This window comes from Furipterus horrens, unplaced genomic scaffold (assembly GCF_987537825.1).
Source record: "Furipterus horrens unplaced genomic scaffold, mFurHor1.1.pri manual_scaffold_5, whole genome shotgun sequence".
In the NCBI taxonomy this organism is placed as follows: domain Eukaryota; kingdom Metazoa; phylum Chordata; class Mammalia; order Chiroptera; family Furipteridae; genus Furipterus; species Furipterus horrens.
Genome location: NW_028327175.1, coordinates 119,469,303 through 119,496,582, shown reverse-complemented (window position 1 = coordinate 119,496,582; position 27,280 = coordinate 119,469,303). Strand labels below are relative to the sequence as shown.

Below are 27,280 nucleotides of genomic sequence, written 5' to 3'. Positions count from 1 at the left end.
CTTCTTGCCCAACCCAGCACGCAGCACTCCCTGGGGCCCGGGGTTCTGCCATCTCAAGTGGCACTGGTGGATGGGGAGGCCCAGAAAGTCGGCGGCACCTGGAAGGCGCCCGTCGGGGCTTCTGTCGGCCGTCATCCCGAGGACTACAACTCCCGGATTCCCTCACGCGCAGGGCACCGCCCCGAGCTTTCGTCCTGGCGGCGCCGCGCGGCCCTGTGGGAACAGTAGTCCCTGCGCGGGATTCACAGAGCCCCGTGCGCCCTAGGCGCACCGTAGCTGCGGGGCCCCGGCCGGGCGCTACGCTACGGAGGCGACGTAGAGTGGGCGCCGGACGCGGGCCGGTCCAGCCGGGTCTGGGCGTTCGGCGGCTCCTCCATTCAGTGCGGGAGGTTGGCGGGGCAGCGCGGCCGGTGGCAGAAGTTGTAGGTCGATTGGCAGGGGCGAGCGGGCCGGGGGGCCGCGCGGCCCAGGCCGCACGGACGGAGGAGGCGCCGCTGGGTTGCGGAGGTGAGTCCGGCCAGCCGGGGAGGGGGCGCGGCCTGGACCCTCGCCGGAGCCCGGGCCCGGAGGGCAGGGTCCCTCAGTGCCAGGGCTGCCAGCCTTGGAACCGGGATCAGCTTGCTTCCTCGCTGGCGTCTCCTGGGTATTGGCCGAGCCCGGACTCGGCTGGGTGCGCTGTTTGGAGAGGGGAGCCAGCGGGGACCAGGTCATCTGAATCACTGGGAGACCAGCCGCAGGGTTCTACGGACACAGACGGCGGCCTCAGCCTCTGCCTGCCCTTGAGTGTCCTTATCTTATAGGCAACATCCTGGTTCGACTGCATTAAGGGACGCGTCCCGTGATGCCCGCAGCCCTCCCCACTGAGGGACTCTGGGCACTGCCTGGGGGCGACTGCATGGAATGGGGGGTGCGCATGTGGCGCCTTGTGTGCGCACTGGCCACCCTAACACTTCCTCTTCCCTGTTCCTCTCTGGGCTGGCGCTGGAGCAACTCAGGGAAGTTACAGAAGATGATCTCTGAGAATGTTTGCGGGGAAAACCGGGGTTTGGCCACAAAGGAGCTCTTCTGGTCCTGAGAAGTGAACCTTTATTGTGTGGTCGCCTGGCCCTAACAGGGTGGCTCTTGGGGACCCCTGTATGCACAGGAGTTTGTAACCAGACTGCAGGCAACAGGATTTCTGCGAGACCAGGTCAGGGAGTTTGGGGTCCTGCAACTTAGAGCCCTGGCATCCTGGGGGGAAATCGTGCTCAGCTAGGTGTTGAATTGGGTTGGAGCTCCTCCCAAGACCCCTGCTTTGGGGATTCCTGGGGCCCTCCCTTTGCCCAGGTCTGGGAAGTAGTGTGTGTCAGTTAGGTGTGGCGAGTGATTAACTCCAGCACCCAGAGGCTGATGGAGGTGGTGGGGTAATTCCATCCTTCCTCTCTGAGTGACTTTCTCAAATGTAAAGAGAGATAGTATTTCCCAACCCAAGTCATGGAAGGAGAGCCTCAGAGGGACAGGGGAGCCTGGAGCCCAGCTCTGTGGCCTGGCTGATGATCTTGTAGGAAGCCCATACAGCCTGGCCTTGAGAATAGGCACATCTAACATCCTCCCAGGTCTTTCTGCTCCCAGGAGGAGCACTCCTCTTCTCCCCCTTCCCTTCTGCATCTGAAAATTTCTGGAGCTGTTCTTCCTGAGCAGATAGGCCCATGACCTTGTGATCTTCCAAGAACCAGGTTTAAGCCCTGCTGGGCCTAGGGCTTAGTGGCTGCATGGCTTTAGGTAAGGACCTATGGTCTTTGATACTGAATCTGCTCTGAGCACCCCCCCCCCCGCCCCCCCAGACCTGGGCTCTGAGAGCAGAAATGACCAGGCCCCATAATCCTGCAATGCTTAGGACCCTCCTTCACCTCCAGTCATGCGGAGTCCCTCTGCCCTTCACCAGAGAGAAGGGCCAGGCATGGCTGGCTGGACAGTGGTTATATTTGCTAAAGCTTCTTTGCACTCAGGCCCTTTGTCAAGCTCTCCAGGCCCCTGTCTCATGGGCAGCACTCTGGTAAGCCCCATTTTACTGAGGAGCAGCACTAAAATGGCCCCCAAAGCAAGATATCATTCATGGGCCCCAGCTGATTGGTGAAAAGCCTGACGGGGTCAATTACCCACAATCGTGGCCTTTTGGAACAGAGCAGCCTCTGGTCAGGCCTTAGGTGCACTGCTTACCACTCCAGCAGCTGCTCCACACCCTGCTCTCTGGCTTTTCTGAAGTCTGGGTGCATTCCAGGACTGTGTCCCCACCTCCCTGGTGGCTGGGTTGGGGAATGTGCCTGGACGGTGCTGCAAGATATCGGAAGGAAGCAGGTCGATAGCTGCTATTTGGAATTGTCACGTGTGTCTGCGTCCAGAGGAAGGCAGTCATTACAGCTTCCTGCTCTGCCTTTGTCGTCACAGCCCAAACCTGAAGCAGAGGGAATCCCTCCTCAAGTCAGTCCCCACTCACATCTACATTTTTCAGAAGATTTGCCCTTTGGAGTTAAATTCACACAGGCAGAATTGAATTCTGCACCTGCCTGATGCTGCCGTCCTGCCATGCGTGTCACAGGAAAGGCAGCACATCCTGAAGCCCCTGTCTTTCCAGAGAACCCCTCATCCCCCTAATGCCTTCCTTTGGAGTGAGCTGAAGCCTCGGGTGCCCATGCCACCAAGAAACAGTTTGAGCTGGTGGCTGCTTGCAGGGCTGCTCTTGCCACCACTTGGCAAACAGAAATGTAGAATAGAAGTGCCAAAAAACAAGTGCTTGTCTGGTACCTTCTCCTTTCCTGTTAAAAATAGCATTCAACATTAACTAATATTGAACTTGTGGACTAGAACTGAAATCTTGAGAGTGTCCCTGTTTCTATGATAGTACTGCATGGAAAACAATTTCCTTTTTTCACTCTGCACAACTGAGGTGGTGTATGGCTCCAAAGACACGAGAAGACCACAGTGACCCCATTCACCTCCTTGGAGGCAGCCCCAGGATCCTGTGTGGTTGTCCTCCAGCCTCCTCACTGGTGCCTTTGACTTGGAGAGGTCTGTCTCCTCCCACTCAAGAAATCAGGTGCCTCCGAAACTAGAGTGAATCCAGCCCACCAGCTGCTGGTCCTTCACAGTGACTGGGGTCAGTAGGTGTCTCAGTTGCTCAGAGTGGTCCAAGGAAATGGGTGAGGAGAGGGGAGCCGGTGGGGACCAGCCACACGGTGAGGAGCCCTGATTTCCGTCCTAGAGCCAGTGGCCAGAACCTTCATGGACCGAATTACTTGACATACAGAGAGGTTCAGAAACACTAAGAACAGTGACTGCCATGTGGCATATTTGGGCAGTGGACCCTAGTCAGATGGATATGTGTTTGGGGCAGGTGTGTTTCTTCCCAAGCTTGCTGATGGGAAGTGGTAGTTATACTTTTGGAGTCTACAGCTTTTGTTCTTGGACCTGGCTCTTAGGTGGGCATTTATAATAATTTCCAGCAGAACCTTTTCAGTCTGCCTCAGAGGTCAGCAATGTTGTGACATTTGCTATTGGCAGTGGCCGGCCCTGCGGGCAGGAAGTAGCCGGCCTTGGTGTTTGCCTGAGGACAATGGTGAGTGAGTGGAGAAGGCTGCAGCAAGGTGGGCATCAGGGCCCTTGCACATGCCTTGGAAGGAGGGGTGGGGGGACATGAGTGCAGAGCCACTCAGTTTGCAACAATGGTTAGAGTGCCAGATGGTGCCAAGACCTGGGTCCAGGTGAATCTCGATGGATGCCTGGCTGCTTGACTGGAGCCCTGCCCCACCTGGACCTATTTCCCTGGCAGCCCTTGTCGTGAGCAGGGCCAGCCAAGGGAGGCCCTATCTGCTGGGGCCTTGGGATCTTGAACAACCCCACCTGCCACCCTCGTTGGCCCAGGGATAGTCAGGGGCTTAGACTAGGCAGTGAGAAACTGGCTAAGCCATGTCAATACCCTGGGACTAACGGCCTCCTCTGGGTGACGGACAGATGTAGCTTCAAAAGGAAGGTAGTCCCCAGGCCACCTCCCATGGGAGCATTCTTAGGGCTATTGAGGGCAATTTCTTGTCAGGGCTCTTGGGGTGGAGGGGGAGCCCTCCATGTGGCCCTGGCCTGGGGTTAGGGCATAGCCCAGCACAAGAGCCACAGATAATCACTGAGCCTGGACCACTAAGCCTGGGAGCTGGGTCTGCTATTCTAGGGCCAAAGTCCAAAACCTTCCAGGGGAGGTGGCATGTCCTCTGGGTGGCTGTGCTATTGGCAGACTCACTGTGCCACTGACACAGGCACAGAAGGCAGCTCAGGCATCTCGACAGAGTAGGGGACAAGTCCCATCCCAGACGCTGTGGATTAGTTGGGGCTATGGGACCAGTGGTGAAGTGGTGGGCCTGGAGTACAGTGTGGGCACCCCCTCTCTGCAGGGGTGCTAGGGCCTCTCCATAGACCTTGATTCACAGAATCCCCCTGAGATCTACTGCCCAGGCCCCTGCCCTGACAAAGCCTGGTTCTCGCGGCCTTGCAAGCATTGTGCATCTGAGGCTTGTGGTCACGGTCCTGTCATTCCAGGGTGCACCACTAGGCAGAGGGATTTTGCTGGGCCCTGACTCTTGTCCCTTTGCTGCTCCCCACAGATGGGTATTATGTCCCCGAGGGCCCGTCCCCTGACTCTGTGCCCTGTTGTCCTCCCACCTCTAGGGGAGCTGTTGATGTGGGTGAGCTGCTGACTCCTTGAGGAAGGTGTCAACAGCAGAATTCTGTCCTGCCAGTCCTGGGCCAGGAGGTCAAAGTCTGGGGCCTCCCTGGGGTGGGGCTCTCTCCAGGGTGGGGTCCTGGCCTGATTTCTGTTCTATGGTAGGGACGGGAGAAGCTCCCTTCACTTAGGCAGGAGCTTCACGTCCTCGGCGTTTTCACACAGGTGGCAGGCAGCCTCCCTCAGCTGTGGGGGACCTGCTGACGGGCTCTGAGCTTCACATCTGGTGGGTATGATTCTGGGGTATGGTGGGTGGCCATGAGCGTCCTGGGCACAGGGAACAGTGCTCTAGAAAGGCTTGATGTCCCTGGGTGGGCCACTCTCACTCTGTCCCTTTCCTGGGTCCCCATTCTGGGGCTGATTTCATTAGCCTGTCAGGTTTCTGCAGTCGATGAAGGACCATTTTACAGGATGGGGCATTGGATCTTGATAAAGTGTAACAGGACTTGTGCTACACAGGCTAACATGGGGGGCATAGACTCACAGGGAGCCCCAAGACTGAGAGCTGGTACAACAGGGCATGAATACCCAATCCCTCCGCATTGGGATCTGGGTGTGGACTACACCTCCCCTTCTGTGGCCTCCATGGCCACAGGCTTTTGGTGTCTGTTCACCCATATCCCTGGGCCAGGTAAACCGCTTCGTGGGAGCAGCTCACCCACCACCCGCAGGGAAGTGCCCTTTTCCTGTCTCACACATGCTGAGGGCCCACAGGACAATAGGGAGCAGGGGTGAGGGATGGTGGGGTGACACTACTGGGATCCAACCTGCCATGAGTGAGACAGGTGCACCCCATGCAGATTCCTGTGGAGATAGTCATCCTCATCTGGCCTTTTGCGTGCTCATCACTCTTGGTGGATGGCCCACAGCTGTCCTCTCCAGAGTGCCATGCTAGGCACAGGCCTCATACCAGGGCTGGTGGACAGCCCAGTCAGCCCGTACGCAGTAACAAACACCCCGTACTCTGGGGGCCATGGCAGCCCTACCTTTGTGCTTCCAGGGCCAGATCTAGGCCACTGCCCCATTTAGATCTAGGGCGGTGGTTCCCAAATGAGGGCAGGAGGAACCAGTGCGGGCTCTGGGGCTATGGGACAGCTGCTCATCCTGAGGTGCCATGTCTTGGAGTCTGAGACCCTGGCCCTTTGCACAGTCCAGGAGGCTGATGGTGCTGTCATCTGCTCTCTGGCTTCTGCCTGGAGCTGTGTTATTCATCATGTTCTTAAGACATGGCAGCCAAACAGTGAGCACCCTGCAGGCAGGGTTCCTGAGCGTTGTTATATCTAGTGCCTAAAACAGGGCCTGGGACACCCTGATGGGTGTTTCCTGAATGAATTAAAGGACACGCAAGGAACTAATCAAAGGACCTAGGCTCTTGCAGGGCTGGCAGAAGTCTCACCTGGGGTAAGAGGAGCAGCAAGTCCTGTAGGAGAAAGCTGTACAGGGCTTGTCACCCTGGAGTTCCATCTCAAAGGACGGTACCTGGGTGGCAGCATTTGTAAAAGCTCCCATCCTCTGTTATTACGACAAGGAGTCAGGGTGGAGCCATGGATTGACCCACCTTGCCCTGGCAGAACTTCCCACACATCACCCCATGCAGGTGGGACCCTGAGGTTAGCTTGGGGCAGCAGAGCCCACGCTGTGCTTGGTGGCCTGGCCAGGTGCCTTGCCCAGCCAGGATGATTCTTCATGAGTCTCACTCCCAGGGGCCCGTCCCCACTCTCATTGGGCCAAGATAGGGGGTGGGGATGTTGGAGCGCTGTCATCCTCGGAAATCCCAAGAGGCCCTTCTAGAGCCAGCTGCTCTCTGTGGTCTTCTGCCCTTCCAAGCCACCTCTCTTCTCTGTCCCTTCTTTTGAGCCCCCAGCAAGGGGCCTGTGCTGCCCCTGCCTTTGCTGGGAGGCCCAGGGCCATGTCATCACTCTGCACTGGGGCTGGCTTTCCCTGTGGCTCTACCTGCATCAGATGCATGTGGTGGCATCACCTGGGGCCTGGCTGCAAATGGCAATGTGTACCCTGTCCCCCACCCCTGGTGTTGGGGTTCTTGGGACAGGTTTCTTCATGCTGCCCAGTCCTCTTCTGGTGGAAACAGGCAAAGCTCTTTAGGACAGACCTGCCCTGGACCCAGTCAGGAGCAGTTCTGCTTCAGGACACCTCTACTGAGCCTGGCTCCAACTCCAGTCCTCAGCTGCCTTCACCTGCTCCTCCTCTCCCTGCCATTCACCTAGTCAAGATTTAGCTTTGGAAGGGACCCTAGGCCCTTCTCCCACAAGGGGCTCCTGTTGTGGAGTGAGGCTTACAAGTTTGGGGAACAGCCCTGGCTGGTGTGACTCAGTGGATTGAGTGCCAGCCTGCAAACCAAAGGTTCGATTCCCAGTCAGGGCACATGCCTGGGTTGCAGGCCAGGTCCCCGGCTGGGGGCGTGCAGGAGGCAACCACACATTGATGTTTCTCTCTCCCTCTTCCTCTCTCTCTTCCCCTCTCTCTAAAAGTAAATAAATCTTTTAAAAAAAAAAAACATTTGGGGGGCCATTCTCATTCTAATGTTTGACATGTAATCATGGGAGAGGCAGTTGTCTAGTGACCCATGCTGATGTGAAACTGACCACTGGTGGGTGTGCTTTGCGCACTGGGCACCCACAGCTGCCTGCACTTAGGCCTCTGTTGTGCCTTCTTGAGCATTCTGTATTGGAGAAGCGACCGGCATGTGTGGCTGCTGACCCCAGAGTGTGGCTCATCCACGTGGAGATGACCATGAACCACAGTAAAAGTCCCAAGACCTTGACCCAAGGTGGTGTCACACGGCTCCCACATGGTTTCACCCAGTCTCATACTGACATGGTAACATTCTGGCTGTGTTAGGTTACATGAGGTACATTATTGGGATTCCCATAACCTGCCTGTCGTACCTTTCTTACATGGCTGTTGGTAGATTGTAAACACAAACCCTGTGGCTCACGTGATGGTCCTACTGGACCATGATCCTGGAGGCTGGAGCTGGCATACAGTCCTTCAGGGGCCAGGTAGGGACAGTGTCAGCTTTTCTGGCCACCACAGAGTCTCTGCCCCACTGCTCAGCTCAGATTATGCTCCGTAGCAGAGGCCAGTGTCAGGTGACATGTGGGACCACCAGGCCAGCCAGGACCGGTGTTTCTCTGTCCCACCACATTCCCTGGAGAAAAGGCATTCAGGGAATATTATTGCTGCAGGGGTACTAGGCCCATCTGACCAAAGCTCTTAATGGGGCAGAGGTCCCAGACTTTCCCTGCCCCACATCCCGTGGCACTTGGCCCCTGCCAGGCTCAGGGACTATGTGTGTGCTGCTGCTTGTTCTCATGTAGGGAGCCCCACACAGCCCCACCCTGTATCCTACGCCCTGACCAGCCTGCCTGTGCTGCAAGGACGCATCCCCCAGTCCCACTTCAGCCTCTGGCCCCCATTACCATGGGGCATATTTGGGAGCTGGGAGAAGGGTGTCAATGGTAACAGTGGATCTAGGGGTGTGGGGCTGGAAAGCCAAGCAGATGCCCACCTTGGCCCAGAGCCTGGCTGGGTGGCTGAGGGGAGGCTGGGCAAGCATCTTTCCTAACCTGCCTGGGATTTTCCTCATTGGAAATGAGAGATGCCACCTCTGTCTCAGGGTGGGTGCTCCTGGACTGTGTCTCCTTTCTCCCCGTGGCCCGGAGCCGCCCCTGGAGTGCAAATGGTCCCCTCCTGGAGGCCTGGCCAGCCTCCCAGGTACCTCAGGTCGCCCATCTCCTCTTGAGCCCCTGAAGTTTCTCTGGGCCCAGGAAGCCCCTCAGGAAGGCTTCAGAAGGACATGCAGGGAGACGTAGTGTCATGCCGGTCTTTGCCAGGCTTTGCAGGGCTGTATCGGCTACACTTTGCTCACTTCCCTCGTTTTTCCTTTTCCTTTGGTTAAATATCCCCTTGATCCTTCCCTCCACAATAAAACAAAATTGTGTCATTTCTCTTCTTGCTGAAGATAATTCTCTTTGAAGACCAGTAACTGGTCTTCCCCTGTGGGCAGCTGATGGGCTGGTGTGGGTTTTCAAGAGCAGAGAAGGGGGGTGTGGTCCTGTCGCTGCGTGGCAGTCGGCCCTGTGGGGACCTCTGCTGTGGAGGTACCTGGGGTGGGTGCTACTGGATGCCTGCTGCTGGGTCAGGCGCAGGCCCCCAGTCTTGGCTCCATGTCTGTCCCTTTCCTGCCTCCAGAGCTCCTGGGGCTTTGTTCCTGTGAATCATGCTGTTTCTTCTCTTTCTCTTTATTCTCTCTCTCTCTGTTTTTGTTGTGTGACTTGGACTAGCCCGGCAACCCTGTCTCCTGTGTGGGTGCTCACCTCCCTCCATGCTCTGGCCACATGTGACCAGGCCCGGCTCTCAGTGTGTCCACCGTCACGGGGGCCATGGGGAGCTCCGCTTCCTCGCTGGCCACCGAGACCAAGTCGGACCATGGCTTCCCCGCGGGGCCGCCCTACACGGGCCCCCCGGCAGCAGCCGGCTGTTGTAGGAGCGGCCCTGTGGGACCTGTCTGGGGTGGTGCCCTGGTTACCCGGCAGCACCAGACCCCACACCCCCAGGCCCAAAGGTAAGAAAGATGGGTGGGCCCCAAGGGGTGGGAGTGCTGCTCTGTCAGGGCACCCCTCTTTGGCAAAGGGGCTTGCAGAGAAGTGGGATCCCCAATCCTTAGGGTCCTCTGGCAGCTCACTTCCCCTCGCTGGCATGAGCCCTGAGAGCCTCCAGCTGGCTCCCTGCCTGGTGGAGCCTGGAAGACCCGGCCCTCTGCCTGAGCTCAGCTATGTCTCAGTCGGTGCTTGTGATGAAGCAGCTTCTGGAGCTCTTTGCCTTGCGGGTGGGGAGCCTCCTAACCCCAGGCCTGGGTGGTGCTGGCATGTACTAAGAATGCTGGCTTGCTTCCCATAGGATTGGGGGGACACTGCTTGGACCCCTGTCTGTATGGCACCCCTGCTCTAACATGGCTGCCTGCCGGGTGTGTGTGTGGGTGGGGGGGGGGGGTTGTGAGGCCACAGGGTCCCACCTTCACATGCCAGCTCCCTCCGGCTGTGGCCAGATTCGGCCCAGGTTTCTCAGCCCAAGTTATCCATTGGTACACCTGGAGAGCCTCCCCTCAGAGGTGCTGCAGTGACGGGTGTGAGGGCAGGTCAAGCTCCAACATCCCACCTTGGCACTGACACCCCTGCTTTCACCCTGTCCTGGGGCCTTGCTGGAGGAAAGGGTGCCCGGTGCTCAGCATAGACTCAGGGTTCTGCAGACCTTGGGGCAGAGTTGTGGGTAGCCCATGCTCTCTCGGGTGCCCAGGCCTTGGTTCAATGGGTAACAGACATCTTCCTTCTCTCAAAAGCACATCCTGGGCTCTCCTGCCAGATGGGCAATAGGCAGGGTCCTAATGGGCATGTAGGAGTGGGCCCAGCCTCCTTGGATGGCATTGGAGCTGTGTCCTGAGTCCCTAGCAGAGGAGGCATCTGGGAGGGTGCTGGAGGGATTAGCGCAGCTGGGTGGGAGAGTCTCGGAACTCCTCTTTTATTTTTATTTTTTCAGTATATTTTACTGATTATGCTGTTACAATTGTCCTAATTTCTTTTCCCTTTGCTCCCCTCTTTCCTCCAGCAATCCCACCCCACTTAGTTCATGTCCATGAGACATGCATATAAGTTCTTTGGCTTCACCTTTTCTTATATTATTCTTAACTTCCCCCTGTCTATTTTGTACCAACCAATTATGCTTCTTAGTCCCTGTACCATTTCCTCATTTCTCCCCCTTCCCCCTCCCAGCTGATAACCCTCCAAGTGATCCCCATACCTATGATTCTGTTCCTATTCTGGTTTGCTTAGTTGGATTTTGTTTTTATTTTTTGAGACTCAGTTGATAGTTGTAAGTTTGTTGTTATTTTGATGTTCATAGTTTTGATCATCTTTTTCTTAAATAAGTCCCTTTGACATTTCATATAATAATGGCTTGGTGATGATGAACTCCTTTAGCTTCACCTTGTCTGGGAAGCACTTGATCTGCCCTTCCATTCTAAATGATAGCTTTGCTGAATAGAGTCATCTTGGTTGTAGGTCCTTGCTTTTCATCACATTGAATACTTCTTGCCAGTCCCTTCTTGCCTGCAAAGTTTCTTTTGAGAAATAAGCTGATAGTCTCATAGGGACCCCTTTGTTGGTAACTCTCTGCTTTTCTCTTGTTGCTTTTAAGATTCTCTCTGTCTTTCACCTTTGGCATTTTAATGATGATGTATCTGGGTGTGGTCCTCCTTGGGTCTAGCTTGTTTGGGATTCTCTGTGCTTCCTCAACTTGTATGTCTATTTCCTTCACCAAATTTGGGAAGTTTTCCTTCATTATTTTTTCATATAGGTTTTCAATTTCTTGCTCTTTCTCTTCTCCTTCTGGCACCCCTATGATTCGGATGTTGGCATGTTTAAAGTTATCCCAGAAGTTCCTAAGCCTCTCTTCATTTTTTTCAATTCTTGTTTCTTCATTCTCTACAGGTTGACTGTTTATTTCTTCCTTATGTTTCAAATCATAGATTTGAACCCCAGTTTCCTTCCCTTCACCATTGGTTTTGTGTGGATTTTCTTTCGTTTCACTTAGCTTAGCCTTCACTTCCCTTCTGCGTTTTCCGTACTCCATCATGCCTGTCAATTCTTTGAGCATCTTCATCACCAGTGTTTTGAACTCTGCGTCTGTTAGGTTGGCTATCTGCTCGTTGCTTCGTTCTCCCACTGGAACCTTGATCTGTTCCCTCCTTTGGGCCATATTTCTCTGTCTCCTCATCTTGACAGGCTTCTGTGTTTGCCTCTCTGTCAGGTGAGCTGTTGCACCTGTTACGTTATAAGGGGTGGAGCCTTAGGTATTGGTCAGTGTGAGGTGATCCGTTTCACCACATTGTGGCACTGTATGTGGGAGAGGGGTCTGAGAGGGAACAATGTTGCTTGCTCAGCACTCGCCCCTTTTCCAGGCACTTCTCCCACTTCCCATGTGGGACTGGCACCTCTCTAGCTGTTTTCCTGGCCCTTGTTCCCAGAGTGGGTGGGTCTGTGGATATTCTAGGGTGGTGGGGGCCCCTTAAACAAACAGACTCTGCTGAGAGACTGGCTGTTTCTTCCTCCGCACCAACCTCCACTGATTTTCACAGTCAGAAGCAATGAGGCTCTATTTTCCCTGAGCTGCGGGGTCTGGTCTCGTGCTGGGAGAGCTCCTTAAGTGTCCCTACCTTTTTTAGTGTGACTGCACTGTCTGCGGGCCTGCCACCGCTGCTGCCACCACTGCCGCCTCCACACCGCTTCCTCTCTGCCCCGGCTCCACCCCTTGTACCTGTCTGGATGAGTATTTCTTCTTTATATCTTTGTTTGTTGGATTCCATGCAGCTCGATTTTCTGGAACTTCTGGTTGTCTCCAGTTTTGAGGTAGTTGTATTCCTTCTTAGTTGTGGAGGGAAACGTGGCATATCTAACTACACATTTATCTTGGCCAGAAGTTCCCTCAGAGGTCTTGTAAGTTACCCTAGTGTGCAGGAGTCAGGAGCTTGAGGTCCAGAGGGATGTGCCAGGAGCAGGACAGTGGTAGGGACCAGTGGAAGTTGAAAATGAGGTATAGTGAATTATTAGAGAATACCCCCTTGTTACTGTATTGATGCCGTACTAGTGAGCATTTCTGTATCCCAGCTTTATTGAGATATAGTTTACATGCTATCAGATTTATCCCTCACAAGTATACAATTCAGTGCTTTTAGTTCATTTATAGAGTTGTGCAACCATCACCACGGTACAATTTTTAGCATCTCTGTGCCCCGCAAAGATCCTGCCTGTTAGCAATACCTCCCTACCCTCAAACACCCTGCCTGCTTCCTCTCTATAGGTTTGCCTTTTCTAGAAATTTCACATAAGCAGAATCCTATAATGTGTGTTCTCCTATGTCTGGTTTCTTTTACCAAGCATGTGTTCAGGCTCTATTCATGTATAACGTTTGTTAATGCTTCATTCTTTTTATGGCTGCATAATATTCCTTTGGGTAGGCCACATTTGTTTATCCATTTCTCAGTTGATGGACATTTGGGTTATTTCCCCTTGGTTTTTATGTTTCACGCTTCTTTGCATATTTGTGTATACATATTTGGATGGACGTATATTTTCATTTCTCTCATGTTGATACCTGGAATGGGATTTCTGAACTTATTGCAAGTTTATATTTAACTTTCTAAGAAACTACTAGATTGTTTTCCAAAGTGGCTGCACCATTTTGCATTCCCACCAGCAATGTAGGGGACAGCTCTAGTTTCTCCACATCCTGGCCCTTCTTGTGGGTGTGAGGTGGTGTCCCATGGTGGTTTGATTTGCATTTCCCTGATGGTTGGTGATGTTGAGCATCTGTTCAGACTTCCATTTCTCCATACACATCTTTTTATTTTCATTTATTTCCTTAGAATAAATTGCTGGAGTAGAATTACTGGATCCCAGGGAAGGAGGCTAGACCCCCAGCTGAGCAGCAGCCCAGCTGTGACCCCTGTGGGGCTTGCCAGGCAGCTTCCTGTGAGTGCTCTGAAGGATGTGTGTATGTGTTAGATTTTGGATCTTGACTCACGCCATTAAGCCAAGTGCCTGGTGGTGTGACATTGCCATTTCTCATTTTCCTGGTTTCCACCGGGCCTCTCTGTTGGGCTGGTGCATCCAGACAGCTCCTTTCATAGCTACTGCAGTCGGGCCTAGACTTCAAGGTGGTTACTGTCTGCCACTGGGAGAGCAGGCAAAGACAGATCAGGAAGAAACGGTGCTAATGACCTTGAGAAATTTGCAGGCATCCAGACCAGAGATGACAAAGAATGACAGAGGAGGTGGGCACAACAGATGGCAGGAAGGGTGCAGAAGGCAGGTGGCCCACTATATCGTAGCTGTGCTATATGCCGACCCCTGACATGATCCCCTCCCCATAAGCACACATCCACCACAGTCCAGAGGGGCAGCTAGGAGTATGCACAGGACACCCCTCCCAACTCTGACAGGGGCATCGGGGACTGGCAGAGCACATGCAGAAGCCAGCAGCACAGCAGCCCCTACCTCCACATCAGCAAGCTGCCTTCTTGGCCAGGAGTGCCCCATTGCAATAATGAAGCCAAGAGAGCTGGGCGTGGTCACATCTCATATAACTCACTGCCAGGCTGGGGCCAGGAACTTCGATGTCCCAGGAGCTACTTATCTTAATCAATAAAGCAATGGGTGTGGGTATTGGATACTCCAAGCTCTGAGCCTTCCCTGGGGATGCAGAGACAAGGTGAATGACCCAAGGCTGACTGAGGGTGACCTCTAGGGTAGGCCTCCAGCACACTTGGAATCAGCAGGGGGTCCAGGGTTAGGCTACCATAGCCAGGCATGGCACCTGGATCTCCTGGTACGGCCTGCCAGGGAGCCCAGCCTCAAGTCCAGTGGCTTGACTGAGGTCCTTGTGTGTGGCCACCATGTACTACTTTCAGTTTTCCTGGGGAAGTATCAGGCCATCTCCCAGGATGGGGCTGCGCCGCCACATCACTGAGAACATGCATGTCCTGAGCACTGGAGAGACTTCATGGTGAGCCCCAAGAGCAGCTCCATAAACCCCCCTTTTGAATTATAACTGAGTGATGGTGACTCTCAGATAATGAGGGTAGAGCAGGTGTTTGTTGTTGAATTTTTCTGGACAATTGCCTCAATTTTCCATTCGACTTGGCCTTTCTGTTGTAAGGAGTAACGTGGGTTGTTTTCCATGAGCAGCCAATTTTCCTCCCAGAAGTGATTGCTTCTGCATCCTGGAGCACAGGTGATTCAGCCTCTGAGTGAGCATCCTGTGTTGAGGGTCTGGTTTGACTCCAGATTCCTGACTTTCTCTCCTAGGTTTTGCTTGGCGATCTGGCCTCACCTTTGGACACTCCAGGGATTTCAGGTCTCTAGCCTCTGAGTGTGTGCTGAGCCATTGAGGGCAGCCCTGGTGTTTTGGAGATGAGAGCAGCTGCTCCCCTGCTCAGGGTTCCTTTGCTCACCCATCACTGACCCCTGAGCCACTTCTCACCACCCTATGACACTGAGATGGGTGCAAGCTGTAAGGTGTGGGTGGCTGGGGTCAGCGAGAGGGCACAGTGCCTGTCCTGCAGCTGTGCCACCACCACCATCCCGAGCCTCCTTCCAGCCAGAGGGGCTGCTGCTTCTACCTGGCTCACCTCTTTTTCCCCAGGGCTAAAATTGATTTTTAGGTACTGTTTTCATTTAAAGCTTTCTGAGCTCCAAACAGAATCTTCCTGATTCTCCCTGTCTTCCAGGGCAGCTGTGAAACCTGCCCTGTCCCCTGGTGCTGGCCAGGTCCAGCAGACACCTTGCCTTGTGTGTAGCTAGCGCAAAGGCAGGGACTGGTCAGCTGGTGGGTTACACAGGTGAATAGGACTTGGGTTCCCTGCCAACCCCCCAGCATTTGCAAGGCTCTCCTTGCTCAGTGTGCGTGGGACCAGCAGGGGCCTAGAGCCCAAGGTTGGTGTTTCCTGGGAGGAGCCTGGTCCCACCTTTCTTGATGGGGCAGGAGCCTGAGTCTTCCCTCTGGAGACCTCCCAGGCTAGGTGAGGTACACAGGATGAGTGTGACCATGCCCTGAGCCTGGGGTCAGGGTGGAGGCTGCCTCGGACCCGACCTGTGTGTGCACATCTGTGGGGGTACACTGTGCCCCACACCTTGACCATGGGCCCTTCTCTAATGGAGAATGGTGGGAAGTGGGGGGTCTCGGTAGTGGCCAGGCAGATTTCTTAGGCTTTACATAGCACAGAAGCCAAGGCTAAAGCTGACCTGGCCCTTGGCCATGCCCACTCTGCTGGTGCTGGGCGCCCACTCGCTCACCCCAGGGCCTGTCCACATGGGAAGGTGGTTTCACAGTTTGCTCTGGTCCTTGGGGAACAGTCATATTGCCCAGGGTAGATTTTTTGTTTGTTATTGAAGAGGCAAGTTGTTTTTTCTTCCTGAATATAGATAGCCTTAGGATCACAGGCTTTGTGCCTTGTTGTAAAGAACAGTTGGTCTCTCTGCCAGCAGAGCAGCAGTGTAGCGGTGTGTGTTATGGTGTGTGGACACCCCCTTGGGTCCAGATTAGTCCTTCAGAGGCAGGTTAATGGGGCCAGCCTTGCCCTTACCCCAGACACAAGACCTGTCTTGGATGGGAGAACCATTCGGTAGCATCCCCCCTGCCCTGCTGTAGTCCTGAGTGCCTTTCTTCTGCACCTCGGAGAGCAGAGGCCCAGCCTCAGGCAAGGCAGGCCAGGCACCCAAGAACCCACCCAGAAAAGGGGCTGCATTCCAATGCTCCAAGCGGGCTGTACAAGGAAGGAGATCCTTGGGGGCGGGAGGTGGGTGCCCTGCCCCACTCTGCACCACCAGCAAGGTGCTGGGAGCCAAGTGTAGGTCTCCTGGATCCCACCTCCCTGTTGTTTACTCCTTCCCATTTTCCCTCCATGTACCTAACCCACTGCCATGCCTGAGACCTGGCAGCTTTTGGAGTACTGTGTCATCTGGCCACACCTGACCTGTGGTGCCTGGCTCTCCCTGTAGGGTCTGCCATGCCCCTAAGGTATAGACCTGTCCTTGGTGTATCTGGCAGCAGCCCACCCAATGCACAGACAGAGGCCTCCTGGGTTAGGAGCTTTTAAGTGGAGTGGCGGCCACCCTGAATGTTGTCAGCCCTGCAGCCACATATGGGTGCCTTCCTTCCAGCCGGTCTCCATCCACCCCAAGAAGGCACTGTCCTATTGCACACAGGATCTCCCAGGGCTGGGTGTGACGAGCACTTTGGCACAGGCTGCTCAGAACAGGCCAGTGCTGACCCCTTCTCCCACCTCCTTTGATGTTGGGTGTTCCTCTCCTCCCCTCCCCTGCCACTCTTCCCTGAGTGGGGCAGCCTGCCCCGACCCTCACCCCATGGGCCTACCATTGCCCCCACCACCTCAGGGTGTGAGCTATGAGAGGAAGAGGGTTTGCATGTTGCTTCAGGACACTGAGTGGCCCAGGTGGGCAGGGGAGTAGAGAGTGCTCGGCCTCCACAGAGTTCAGGCTATGCCCAGGGGCTGGGCCATCAAGAGGGACTGCTGAGGTGCAGGAGTTGTCAGTCCAAGGGCCTGGGACAAAAGGGCTGTGTCCTCTCCTAGGTTGGAATGTACTCAGGTGCCCACGAGCACTGCTAGGTTGTGTTTTAAGGTCAGATATCTATAGCCCTCAGCACATGTCAGAATTGGCCCCTGCCCAAGGGGTCCCTGGAAATTCCAGAAGCAGAGAGCCAGCTAGGCTGAGGGACCCATTGAGTGGCTTTGAATTAGGATGACCTCAGTCATGGCATGGAGAGAACTGTGTTTGCCCTTGCCTTCCCCTCCTGTACGCACATTTTTTGTGTGTAATGGAATTCACATAAAACTAATTGTTTCAAAGTGAACAGTTCAGTAGTATTCAGTACATTCACAATGTGCTGCCATCACTTCTACCTAGTTGCAAAATGTTTTCATTACCCCAGAAGAAAACTTCATGCCTATCATATAAGTACTTGCTCTTCAGCCCTGGAAACACCAATCTTTCTGATTCTATGGATTTGTCTGTCTTGGACGCTTTGTATAAATGGAATCATACAACTATGGTCTTTTGTGTCTGGCGTTGTTCACTTAGCATGTTTTCAAGGTTCATCCATGTTGTAGCATGTGTCAGAATTATATGTTTGTTTGTTTTTTGTGGCTTATGCATGTATTTACTGGTGGACATTGGGTTGTTTCCACCTTTGACTATTGTGAATAGATCTGCTGTGAACGTGTGTGTTTGCTAGAATACCACTTTCCAATTCGTAAGGATAGATGACTAGGGGTGAAATTGCTACATCATATGGTAGGTCAATTTAACTTTTTGAGGAACTGCCGGACTGTTTTGCAAAGCAGCTGTACTATATTATTTTGCATTCCCACCAGCAATGTAGGTAAGGGCTCTAGTTTCTCCACAATTTCACCAATACATGTTAACATCTATAGGTTTGATTCTGGCCATCCTAGTGGGTGTGAAATCGTATCTCATGGCAGGTTTTGATTTGCATTTCTCTAATAACTAGTGATGAATATCTTTTCATATACTTATTGGCCATTTGGGTATCTTCTTCGTAGGAATGTCTATTCAGGTCCTTTGTGTATTTTTAAAATAAGTTGTTTTTCTTTAGTTTTAAGGGTTCTTTATATATTCTGAATACAAGACCTTTATCAGACATACAGTTTACAAATATTTTCTCCCTTTCTGCAAAGGTTGTCTTTTCACTTTTTTAAATGAAGTCCATTTTTTTTTCTTTATTTGCCCATGCTTTTAGTATCATATCAGATAATTCATTGCCAAATATCCAATGTCATGAAAATTTACCTATGTTTTCTCCTAATAGTTCTGTAGTGTTTGTTCCTACATTTAGGTCATTGGTCCATTTTCAGTTAATGTTTTAGTACAATGTGTTTATATCTAGTTATCCCAGCACCACTTGCTAAACACTGCCCTTTCCCCATTGAATGGTCTCGGCACCCTTGTCAAAAATCACTTGACCATATATGTGAGGTTTTATTTCTGGGCTCTCCATTTTATTCCATTGGTCATATAAAGACCATATAGTGTGCCCTGGCAGATGTAGCTCAGTTCATTTGATGTTGTCCCACAAAACAAAAGGTTGCTGGTTTGATTCCTGGTCAGGGCACATGCCTAGGTTGTGGATCTAGTCCCTGGTTGGGGTGCATACGAGAGGCAACCAGCCAATGTTTCTCTCCCTCTCTCTCTTCCTCCCCATCTCTCTAAAAATAAATAAATAAAATCTTTTTTTAAAAGACCACATAGTATAGACATATAGTCTGTCCTTATGCCAGTATCACACTGTCTTAACTTTCTGCCTCTTTTTCAAGATTGTTTTCGCTGCTTGGGAGCTCTTGCAATTTGATATGAATTTTAGAATCAGCTTTTTCCATTCCTGCAAAAAAAAAAAAAAAAAAAAAAGGCCATATGGATTTTGATAGGGATTGCATTGAATCACTTTGGGTAGTATTGTCATCATAACTACATTGTCTTTTAATCTGTGAACATGGGATGCTTTTCCATTTATTTAGGTTTTCTTTCATTCCTTTCAGCAATTTTTATAGCTGTCAGAGTACATCTTTCAACTCATTAGTTATATTTGTTCCTAGGTATTTTATTATTTTGGGTGCTATTTTAAGTGGTACTTTTTTAAACTTCCTTTTCAGATTGTTCATTACTAGCACAGAAACACAGCTGATATTTTTTTGTGTTGATCTTGTGCCAAATTCGTTTATTAGCTCTAGTAGATATTTTGTAGATTCTTGAGATTTTGTATAGGATTATGTCATCTGCAAATGGAGATAGTTTTACTTCTGCCTTTCCAATTAGATGCCTTTTTATTTTTTTCTTGCCTAATTGCTCTGGCTAGAACTCTAGCACAGTGTTTGACTAGCATTGCTGAGTTCCTGATCTGGGAGGAAAGCATTCAGTCCTTCACCACAGGTCATGATGTAAGCTGTGGGTTTGTTATAGGTGCCCTTTATCCTGTTGAGGAAGTTCACGCACATTCTTCCCTGTGACTTATCAAAGACAACCTCCACACCAGTGCCCAGTGGCCACTAAGATGGTGTGGCTCAGCCCCCTCCCTTTATCCCCACAGGTCCACCCCTTCAGAAAGGGTCTGAGGACCGAGCCTTGGGATCCCTTGGAGGCTTTGGGGAACCTTTTACTCCTCATAGTCCTCAAGCCCCTCACAGGTTGCCTTCTTGAGCCTGCCATCTGTCACAGCCCAGAAGGACACAGATCCTGCTAGCCTGGTCCCCCTTGTCCCAGGCAGAGCCCTGGGCTGCCGTCCTCTGGGCCTGTGCTGACTGGGGCCATCCCTTGCAGCCACACACACGCGCTTGGGTCCATGGCCGCGGTTGGAGAGTGGTCCTGTGCACGCTGCACCTTCCTGAACCCTGCCGGCCAGCGCCAGTGCTCCATTTGTGAGGCTCCCCGGCACAAGCCTGATCTCGACCAGATCCTGCGACTCAGCGTGGAGGAGCAGAAATGGACTTGCGCCCGATGCACATTCCGGAACTTCCTGGGCAAGGAGGCCTGTGAGGTGTGTGGCTTTGCCCCAGAGCCTGTGCCCAGCACGTCCCTGCTGCCAGTCATCAACGGGGTCCTATCCAAGCCACCCACCATCCTGGTGGAGCCCAAGGGCAGCTGCAAGGAGGAGGCGGGTCCAGCGCGGACAGAGGGACTAGTAGCCATGGAGCCAGTTGGGGGGCAGCCTGAGGAGGAGGAGGAGGAGAAGGAGGAGGGGGCAGCAGAACCTGAGAGCGGCTGGGCCTGCCCTCGCTGCACGTTGCACAACACACCCATGGCCAGCTCCTGCTCTGCCTGTGGGGGCCCCCGGAAACTCTCACTGCCCAGGATTCCTCCTGAGGCCCTGGTGATCCCTGAAGTCGTGGCACCCGCCGGCTTCCACATCACACCTGCCCCACCCCAGCCTGGGGAAGGCAATGAAGCTGACCCTCCCTCTGCTGCTCCTGACCAGGAGCCACCCCGCATACCACCCTTCAGCCCTTTCTCGCCCACCCTGCAGAACAACCCCGTGCCTCGCAGCCGCCGTGAGGTACCCCCCCAGCTGCAGCCACTGGTACCTGAGGCCGCCCAGCCCTCCCCTGCTCCTGGCTGCAAGGGCCCCCCTCAGGGCCCAGGGCGGACTTCGACTGGGGCCTCCCGCTTGGCAGAGCTGCTGTCAGGCAAGCGACTTGGCGCTCTGGAGGAGGAGGTGGCTGAATGCGACACTGTGCTGCGCCAGTGCAGCTCCTGCTCCGCATCAGGCCCCGCAAGCCTGTGTGAAGCCTGTGGCACTGCTCCAAGCAGCGATGTCATTGACCTGGCTGGTGATACTGTGCGCTACACGCCAGCAAGCCCCTCCAGCCCTGACTTCACCACCTGGTCATGCGCCAAGTGCACACTCAAGAACCCCACGGCAGCCCCCAGGTGCACTGTGTGTGGCTGCTCCAAGCTGCATGGCTTCCAGGAGCACAGTGAGCCTCCTGCTCGCTGCCCTGACTGCAGCACGGACAAGCCCGGCCCCTGCGCCGTCCATAAGGCCAGCCGCCTCTTTCCCGAGGCACCACCTGAACGCCCAGGTCAGTGGGCCTGCCCTGCCTGCACACTGCTCAATGCACCACGGGCTAAGAACTGTGCCGCTTGCCACACACCCCAGCTCCTGGAGGCCCAGCGCCGGGGCGCTGCACCCCTGAGGCGCAGGGAGAGTATGCATGTGGAAAAGCTGCGGCAGACAGATGAGGGTGAGGCCAAGGCCCTCTGGGAGAACATCGTGGCCTTCTGCCGGGAGGTGAGTCTCCTCAGGATGGTGGTTCATACACCAGGGCTGTTGCTCCCTTTCCCATGGGCCCCACTCTGCATCTTCTGCCATTCCCTGCTGTCCCTTCTCCAGCAGGGGAGAGTGAGGGACCAGTGGCGAGAGAGACAGCAGCATTCTCTTCCCCAGTCTCTGCGCCTGACACCAAATAACCCTTCACCTGAGTGTGACTGGCCCCCACTGTCCACATCTTGCCCCCTTTCTCTCTGCTCATAAGAGTCCACAATCCCATAGTCTGTGGTCTTGACCCCTCTAGATGTGATATCCCATAGACATTGAAGCCACAGTGAGGTGAAGATGCAGGTGGAGGCTTCATGCCAACAGGCAGGCCAGCTGTGGAAACTCAGCCAAAACTCAGGGTTGGGACACCCCCTCGTGCTCTCTAGCTCTAAGCTGTGGGAGGCCAGAGTCCAGGGCAGTGTCATCCACAGATCAACTGGAGGGGCTGTTACCCTAATCACTGCCAGCCTCCCGCCCTGACAGCCCATCTAGTCTTTGTGTCCTGCCTTCCCCATCCAAGCCAGGTCCCCTCACCTCTCTTCCTGGGGCCTTTGATGCAGTAGGCCATGGCCTAGGTGTGGAGGCTGGCCAGGTTTTCCGTGCCTTATGGCCACCACCCCTGCAGCCTCCAGGCTGGAGGACTTTGCCATTTCCTTGGGGCATACATACCTCCCACTGACCAGTTGCCAGCCTTCAGTGTCCTGGTTGGCTGCGGTCCCCCATGCCCGCATAGGGTAGTATGGGTCACATAAGGCCCCAGCCAAGTTTTCCACATGGGTCAGGGTAACTGTACACACACCTACCCCCTCTTTCTTCTGGGACTTGAGCAGTATTTTCAGGGTGTTGTCCTGGGCTGCCAGGTAAAGCAAGGTGCATCCTGGGCCCGGGGCCACCCAGCTAAGCCTGAGTGTGTGTGTCTGTGGTCTGCAGAACAACGTGAACTTCGTGGATGACAGCTTCCCACCCGGGCCCGAGTCTGTTGGCTTTCCTGCGGGTGACAGCGTCCAACAGCGTGTTAAACAGTGGCTGCGGCCTCATGAGATCAACTGCTCTGTCTTCAGGGACCACAGCACCTCCTGGTCCATATTCCACACTCTCCGACCCTCAGACATTCTGCAGGGGCTGCTGGGCAACTGCTGGTGAGTTTGGGGCACCCATTCAGGCTGGGTGGTGGGACAGCCTGGTTGTGTTTACCAGCAAGGCCTCTGTCTCTGCACAGGTTCCTGAGTGCTCTGGCTGTGCTAGCTGAGCGGCCGGACCTGGTTGAGCGGGTAATGGTCACACGCAGCCTGTGCACAGAGGGCGCCTACCAGGTGCGGCTCTGCAAGGACGGCACGTGGACGACCGTGCTGGTGGATGACATGCTGCCCTGCGACGAGGCCGGCTTCCTCCTCTTCTCACAGGTGGCTGCGTGGGTGGGCGTGGGGTGGGTGAGGGGCGGGCATCATTGGGCCTCATGACTCCAGCCCCACCCTGCAGGCCCAGCGGAAGCAGCTGTGGGTGGCCCTCATCGAGAAGGCGCTGGCCAAGCTGCACGGCTCCTACTTTGCCCTCCAGGCAGGGCGCGCCATCGAAGGCCTGGCCACACTCACCGGCGCCCCCTGTGAGAGCCTGGCGCTGCAGGTCAGCTCCACTAACCCCCGCGAGGAACCCGTTGACACTGACCTCATCTGGGCCAAAATGCTGAGTTCTAAGGAGGCTGGGTAAGAGGGGCGGGCGCTCCGGTGGTCAGCAGCTTTGGGAGGATAGGAGAGACAAGGCGAGGGGACAGCCAGGCCTGGGCCTGGAGTGGTGGGAGATGCAAGGGCAAGTGTCCTCTGACCTGCACCCTGTGTTTCACAAGATGTTTCCCGTGTGGGCTGGCCACAGTTAGGAGGCATGGCCTGCAGCCCTGTCATCTCCCACTGTTGGCTGGTGGTCCCACCTGCCCAGGCCAGGGCACCTGATCAGCCCACACCTGGAAGGCCTCATTCTGACCTGGGCCCATGATGACCATCAGCACCTGCTTGGAGCCCTGTGGAGCAAGCCCCATGGAGGCACCTGGTGGGAGTGGGCTGCCTCCTGAGATCCGGCACGAATTGGCCAGCGTGTCTGTAAGGCGGGTCCAAAACCCTAAGCCTGAGAGAAATGGCGTGTTGGTGCTGAGACCCCCCTCCCTTGCTGTCAGCTGATATTGGGCATTACTGCTGCTTCATCTCCTCAGGGAACTGTAGCCCTGAGCTGGCAGGATCCAGGCCTGCCCAACCCCCAGCCCCAGACCTTCTGAGCTCTTGGGCCACTGTGTAGGGAGCAGACCAACATTTCCTGAGTTCTGTGTCTCTCCTGGGTCCCTAGGATCTGTACTCCCCCACAGGCAGGGAGAATTCCCCCCACCCTCAGGGCCAAAGGGGTCTTCTGGTGAGTGAGCTGTCCTCAGGGAATGAGGTCCCTGGTTACTAAGGGGCACCTGTTTTTAAAGGCCCCCTGCTCAGCAAGCTACCCCGTTCAGTCAGGCCACTCTACCTGCACAGGTTCCTCATGGGCGCCTCTTGTGGTGGGGGCAACATGAAGGTGGACGATGCTGCCTACGAGAGCCTGGGCTTGCGTCCCCGCCATGCCTACTCCATCCTGGATGTCCGTGATGTCCAGGGCTCCAGGTAGGGGCTGGGCTGGCCATGGGTAGCCAGGCTTTGAGGCTGTGGTGGAAGCCTTGGCCCTCAGCCTTGTGGTCCGCAGGCTCCTGCGCCTCCGGAACCCATGGGGCCGCTTCTCCTGGAATGGCAGTTGGTCAGATGAGTGGCCACACTGGCCAGGGCACCTGCGTGGTGAGCTCATGCCACACGGCAGCAGTGAAGGTGTCTTCTGGATGGAGTACAGTGACTTCATCAGGTACCTGAACTCTGTGGGAAGTGGGCATCTGATGGCTACCTCCCAGCCACCCCGTGCTTTAGCCACCTTCATTTGGCCCACCTGATTTGTCGATTCCCTCGCCCCTTTGCCCTGACCCACAGTGTGTCCTCCTTGGGAAGCCTGATGTGTCTTGTCCCTCTGCAGACCTGAGGTCAGGGGTGGGGGGCAATTTGGATTCTGCCCCCGGACTCTTGTCTTCTCTAGGTGATCGTTGTGGTCTGGGGCCCCCTGGTGGTATCCATGGGCAACAGCCAGGACCAGGGCTCCCAAAAAAGGCCCAGGGCACAGAGGGGCAGAGAGTGGGGAGGGGAAGGGGCTTAGGGAAGTGCCTGGACTCCTGATGGGTATAGCTCCTGTGTCTGGAACTGGGGTGAAGGCTGCTCAGTGGAGCCATGCTTTCATTGCTCAGGTACTTCGACTCTGTGGACATCTGCAAAGTGCACTCAGACTGGCAGGAGGTGCGGGTGCAGGGCTGCTTCCCCAACTCGGCCAGTGGGCCTGTCGGGGTGACAGCACTCACCGTGCTAGAGCGTGCGTCCCTGGAATTTGCCCTTTTCCAGGAGGGCAGCAGGTGGGGGAAGCTGTGGGCTATTTGGGGAGAGGGTAGGTGGGGCTAGAGCACTGGTTGGGGTAGGTGGGCAGACCTGGGGGATGTGTGGAAGTGGGGGCAAGATGAGTCTGTGGGCCAGTGAGGCCACAGACAGCAGGTACTGCCCATGACCCCTCCTGGGTCTGGCTGCAGGCGTGCAGACTCAGCCGACAGCCACCTCCTGGACCTGTGCGTCCTGGTGTTCCGAGCCTCCTTCGGCAGCGGTGGCCACCTGAGCCTGGGCCGCCTGCTGGCCCACAGCAAACGAGCTGTCAAAAAGTTCGTCAACTGTGACGTGATGCTGGAGCCTGGCGAGTACGCTGTGGTGTGCTGTGCCTTCAACCACTGGAGCCCCACCACACTGGGCCCCCCAACTGCTGCACAGGGTAATACTGCCCTCCCCACCCCGACCCCCAACGCTCCCCACCATGGCTCCCCAGGCTCCCCTCACTCACACCTTCCACAGCCTCCAGCCCACGCTGCTCCCTGGAGCCACCCGGCCATGTGCTGGCTGTGTACAGCTCAAGGCTGGTCATGGTGGAGCCCGTGGAGGCCCAGCCAACTACACTGGCAGATGCCATCATCTTGCTCACGGAGAGCCGGGGAGAACGGCACGAGGTGAGGTGGGCGTTGAAGGGGAGGGGCAGGGAGGAGGCCTCACCCCACCCACACCTGCCCTTTCTGTACCCAGGGACGTGAGGGCATGACCTGCTATTACCTGACACATGGCTGGGCGGGGCTCATCGTGGTGGTAGAGAACCGGCACCCCAAGTCCTACCTGCATGTACAGTGTGACTGCTCTGATAGCTTCAATGTGGTGTCCACGCGCGGCAGCCTGCGCACGCAGGACAGTGTGCCACCCCTGCACAGGTGGGCACCGCCCCAGACCCCCTGACTTCTTGGCCTCCACTGGCCCTCACCAGCCCCCTCCCCCAGGCAGGTCCTGGTGATCCTGTCCCAGCTCGAGGGCAACGCCGGCTTCTCCATCACCCACCGCCTGGCACACCGCAAGGCAGCCCAGGCTTTCCTCAGCGACTGGACGGCCTCCAGGGGTACCCACAGCCCCCCACTCACGCCCGAGGTTGCTGGCCTGCACGTGCCCCGGCCATTGTGACCTCCCTGCCCTTGCCCGCCTGGCCCCGTACACGCACTTTAGGAGGGAGACCCCAACAGAGGACGCTTGAATCAGAATCTCAGGACCCTGCCCAGGGAGCTGCCAGCCACGGATTGCAGCTTTCCTTGGATCTTTCTTCCGGCCCCTCCCTCCTGTCTAAGACCTCCTAGCCGCCAAGCAGAATACCTCCAACCCGCTTTTAGCATGAGGGGGCTATGCACCAGCCCCTCTGACCAGCCTGCCTCAAGGTCAGGTTCAGATTGCCAGGGCTGAGGTGAGGCTGCCCCTTTCCTATGGGCCTGGGGGCTCCTACCTGTGTGAGACAGCCAAGAGGTCCATTTACAAAACCAAATCTTGGCAGGTCAGAGCTAGGAGCCAAGGGTTATCAGGGACCACCCACCCCTCTTGGGGTCAGAGGCCAGGACCCCAGGGTGAGCAGGGACCACCCCCTCTGTGGGCATGAGCCTTCTCTCCCCAGCTTGCCCCAAGAGCCCATCTTCTTCTCATCCCCTCCACTCCCACAAGGCAAGCAGGAGTCCCTGGCATCTCAGCAGTGTGTCCCAGGAGGCAGGTGCCTGGCAACCATGGGCTCAGGGCCAGGGATGGGAGAGCCCTAGCTGCCCCCTCTGGCTACACTATGCAATTCCTGGAGCTCTGGTCAGGATTGAAGCCATGCCCCCAGGGCTGCGGGACAGGAGCTGCCATTTGGTGAGGTGGTTTGTCCTCAGCACCACTTGACCTCTGCCCTGAGGACAAGGATCCAACAGAAAGCCTTGGCCAGCCCTGTCTAGGCACACACACGGCAGGATGTGGCTCCTCCCAGTCCCTCCCCTGCCTCAAAAGCCCAGGTTGCTGGGCTGCCCCTCAGCTGTCCTCCCCTGTGGCTGCTCAAAGTCTTGTATCTGCCTGTGGATATCTGAGGCCAACTTCCGGAGGCCCACCTGGCCTCACTGCCCTGCAGCCCTGGGCAGTGGGCAGCCCTGCCTGCCGCCCCTCATTTCCCATGGGGCTTGTGGGGTTTTTACCACTGGAAAAACACCAAGAAGCACTACATTCCCCTTTGAGCCTCCTTTATATCTTTTCCTTTTACTCTGAGCTGTGAATATTTTTAACCCTGTACATACAGCCAGCTCTTCTGACACAGAGACTATTTTATCAGTCATTTCCCAACCTTGTAGGATGATCCTCCGTGGGTATTTCCAGACTCAGGCTCTGATGGACCAAATGAAAACGTTTTGTTTTATAATGATGCCTCTTCATCTGTCTGTCACTTCTCCCAGGGGTTCTGGGATCCTCCCCTCCACTCTATGTGCAGAGCCTTGCAGAGGGACATCCAGGCCTGCCTGGTGACAGTGGGGGTAGCTTGCTGGTACCCGAGGTCGGCCTCACAAGGAACCTTCAGGGGCACCCTGCTCACCAGCTGTCTTTGCCCCAGAAAGGCCAAGCATCCAGGCAGGGCTGAGGCTTGGGCCAGTCTGTGGGTGGTCAGCAGGCCGGTCCCCATACAGTCTCAGCC

At 55.2% G+C, this 27,280-nt stretch overlaps 1 protein-coding gene across 3 annotated transcripts; it reads left to right on the top strand.

The window, feature by feature from the left end:
- The first annotated feature begins 455 nt into the window (after positions 1-455).
- CAPN15 (calpain 15) lies at positions 456-27,010 on the top strand. Of its 3 annotated transcripts, none has more exons than XM_090277372.1 (12): positions 456-507; positions 19,678-21,145; positions 22,103-22,311; positions 22,392-22,575; positions 22,652-22,875; positions 23,683-23,808; positions 23,888-24,044; positions 24,475-24,632; positions 24,804-25,036; positions 25,117-25,268; positions 25,342-25,520; positions 25,587-25,831. In XM_090277372.1, the coding sequence occupies exons 2-12, from the start codon at positions 19,700-19,702 to the stop codon at positions 25,762-25,764; spliced, it is 3,246 nt and encodes a 1,081-aa protein (XP_090133498.1). In that variant the 5' UTR covers positions 456-507; positions 19,678-19,699; the 3' UTR covers positions 25,765-25,831. The 3 variants fall into 3 exon arrangements, with proteins under 3 accessions (XP_090133498.1, XP_090133500.1, XP_090133499.1); XM_090277374.1 differs by having other exon boundaries at positions 25,591-25,657; XM_090277373.1 differs by lacking the exon at positions 25,342-25,520 and having other exon boundaries at positions 25,587-27,010.
- Positions 27,011-27,280: the final 270 nt, after the last annotated feature.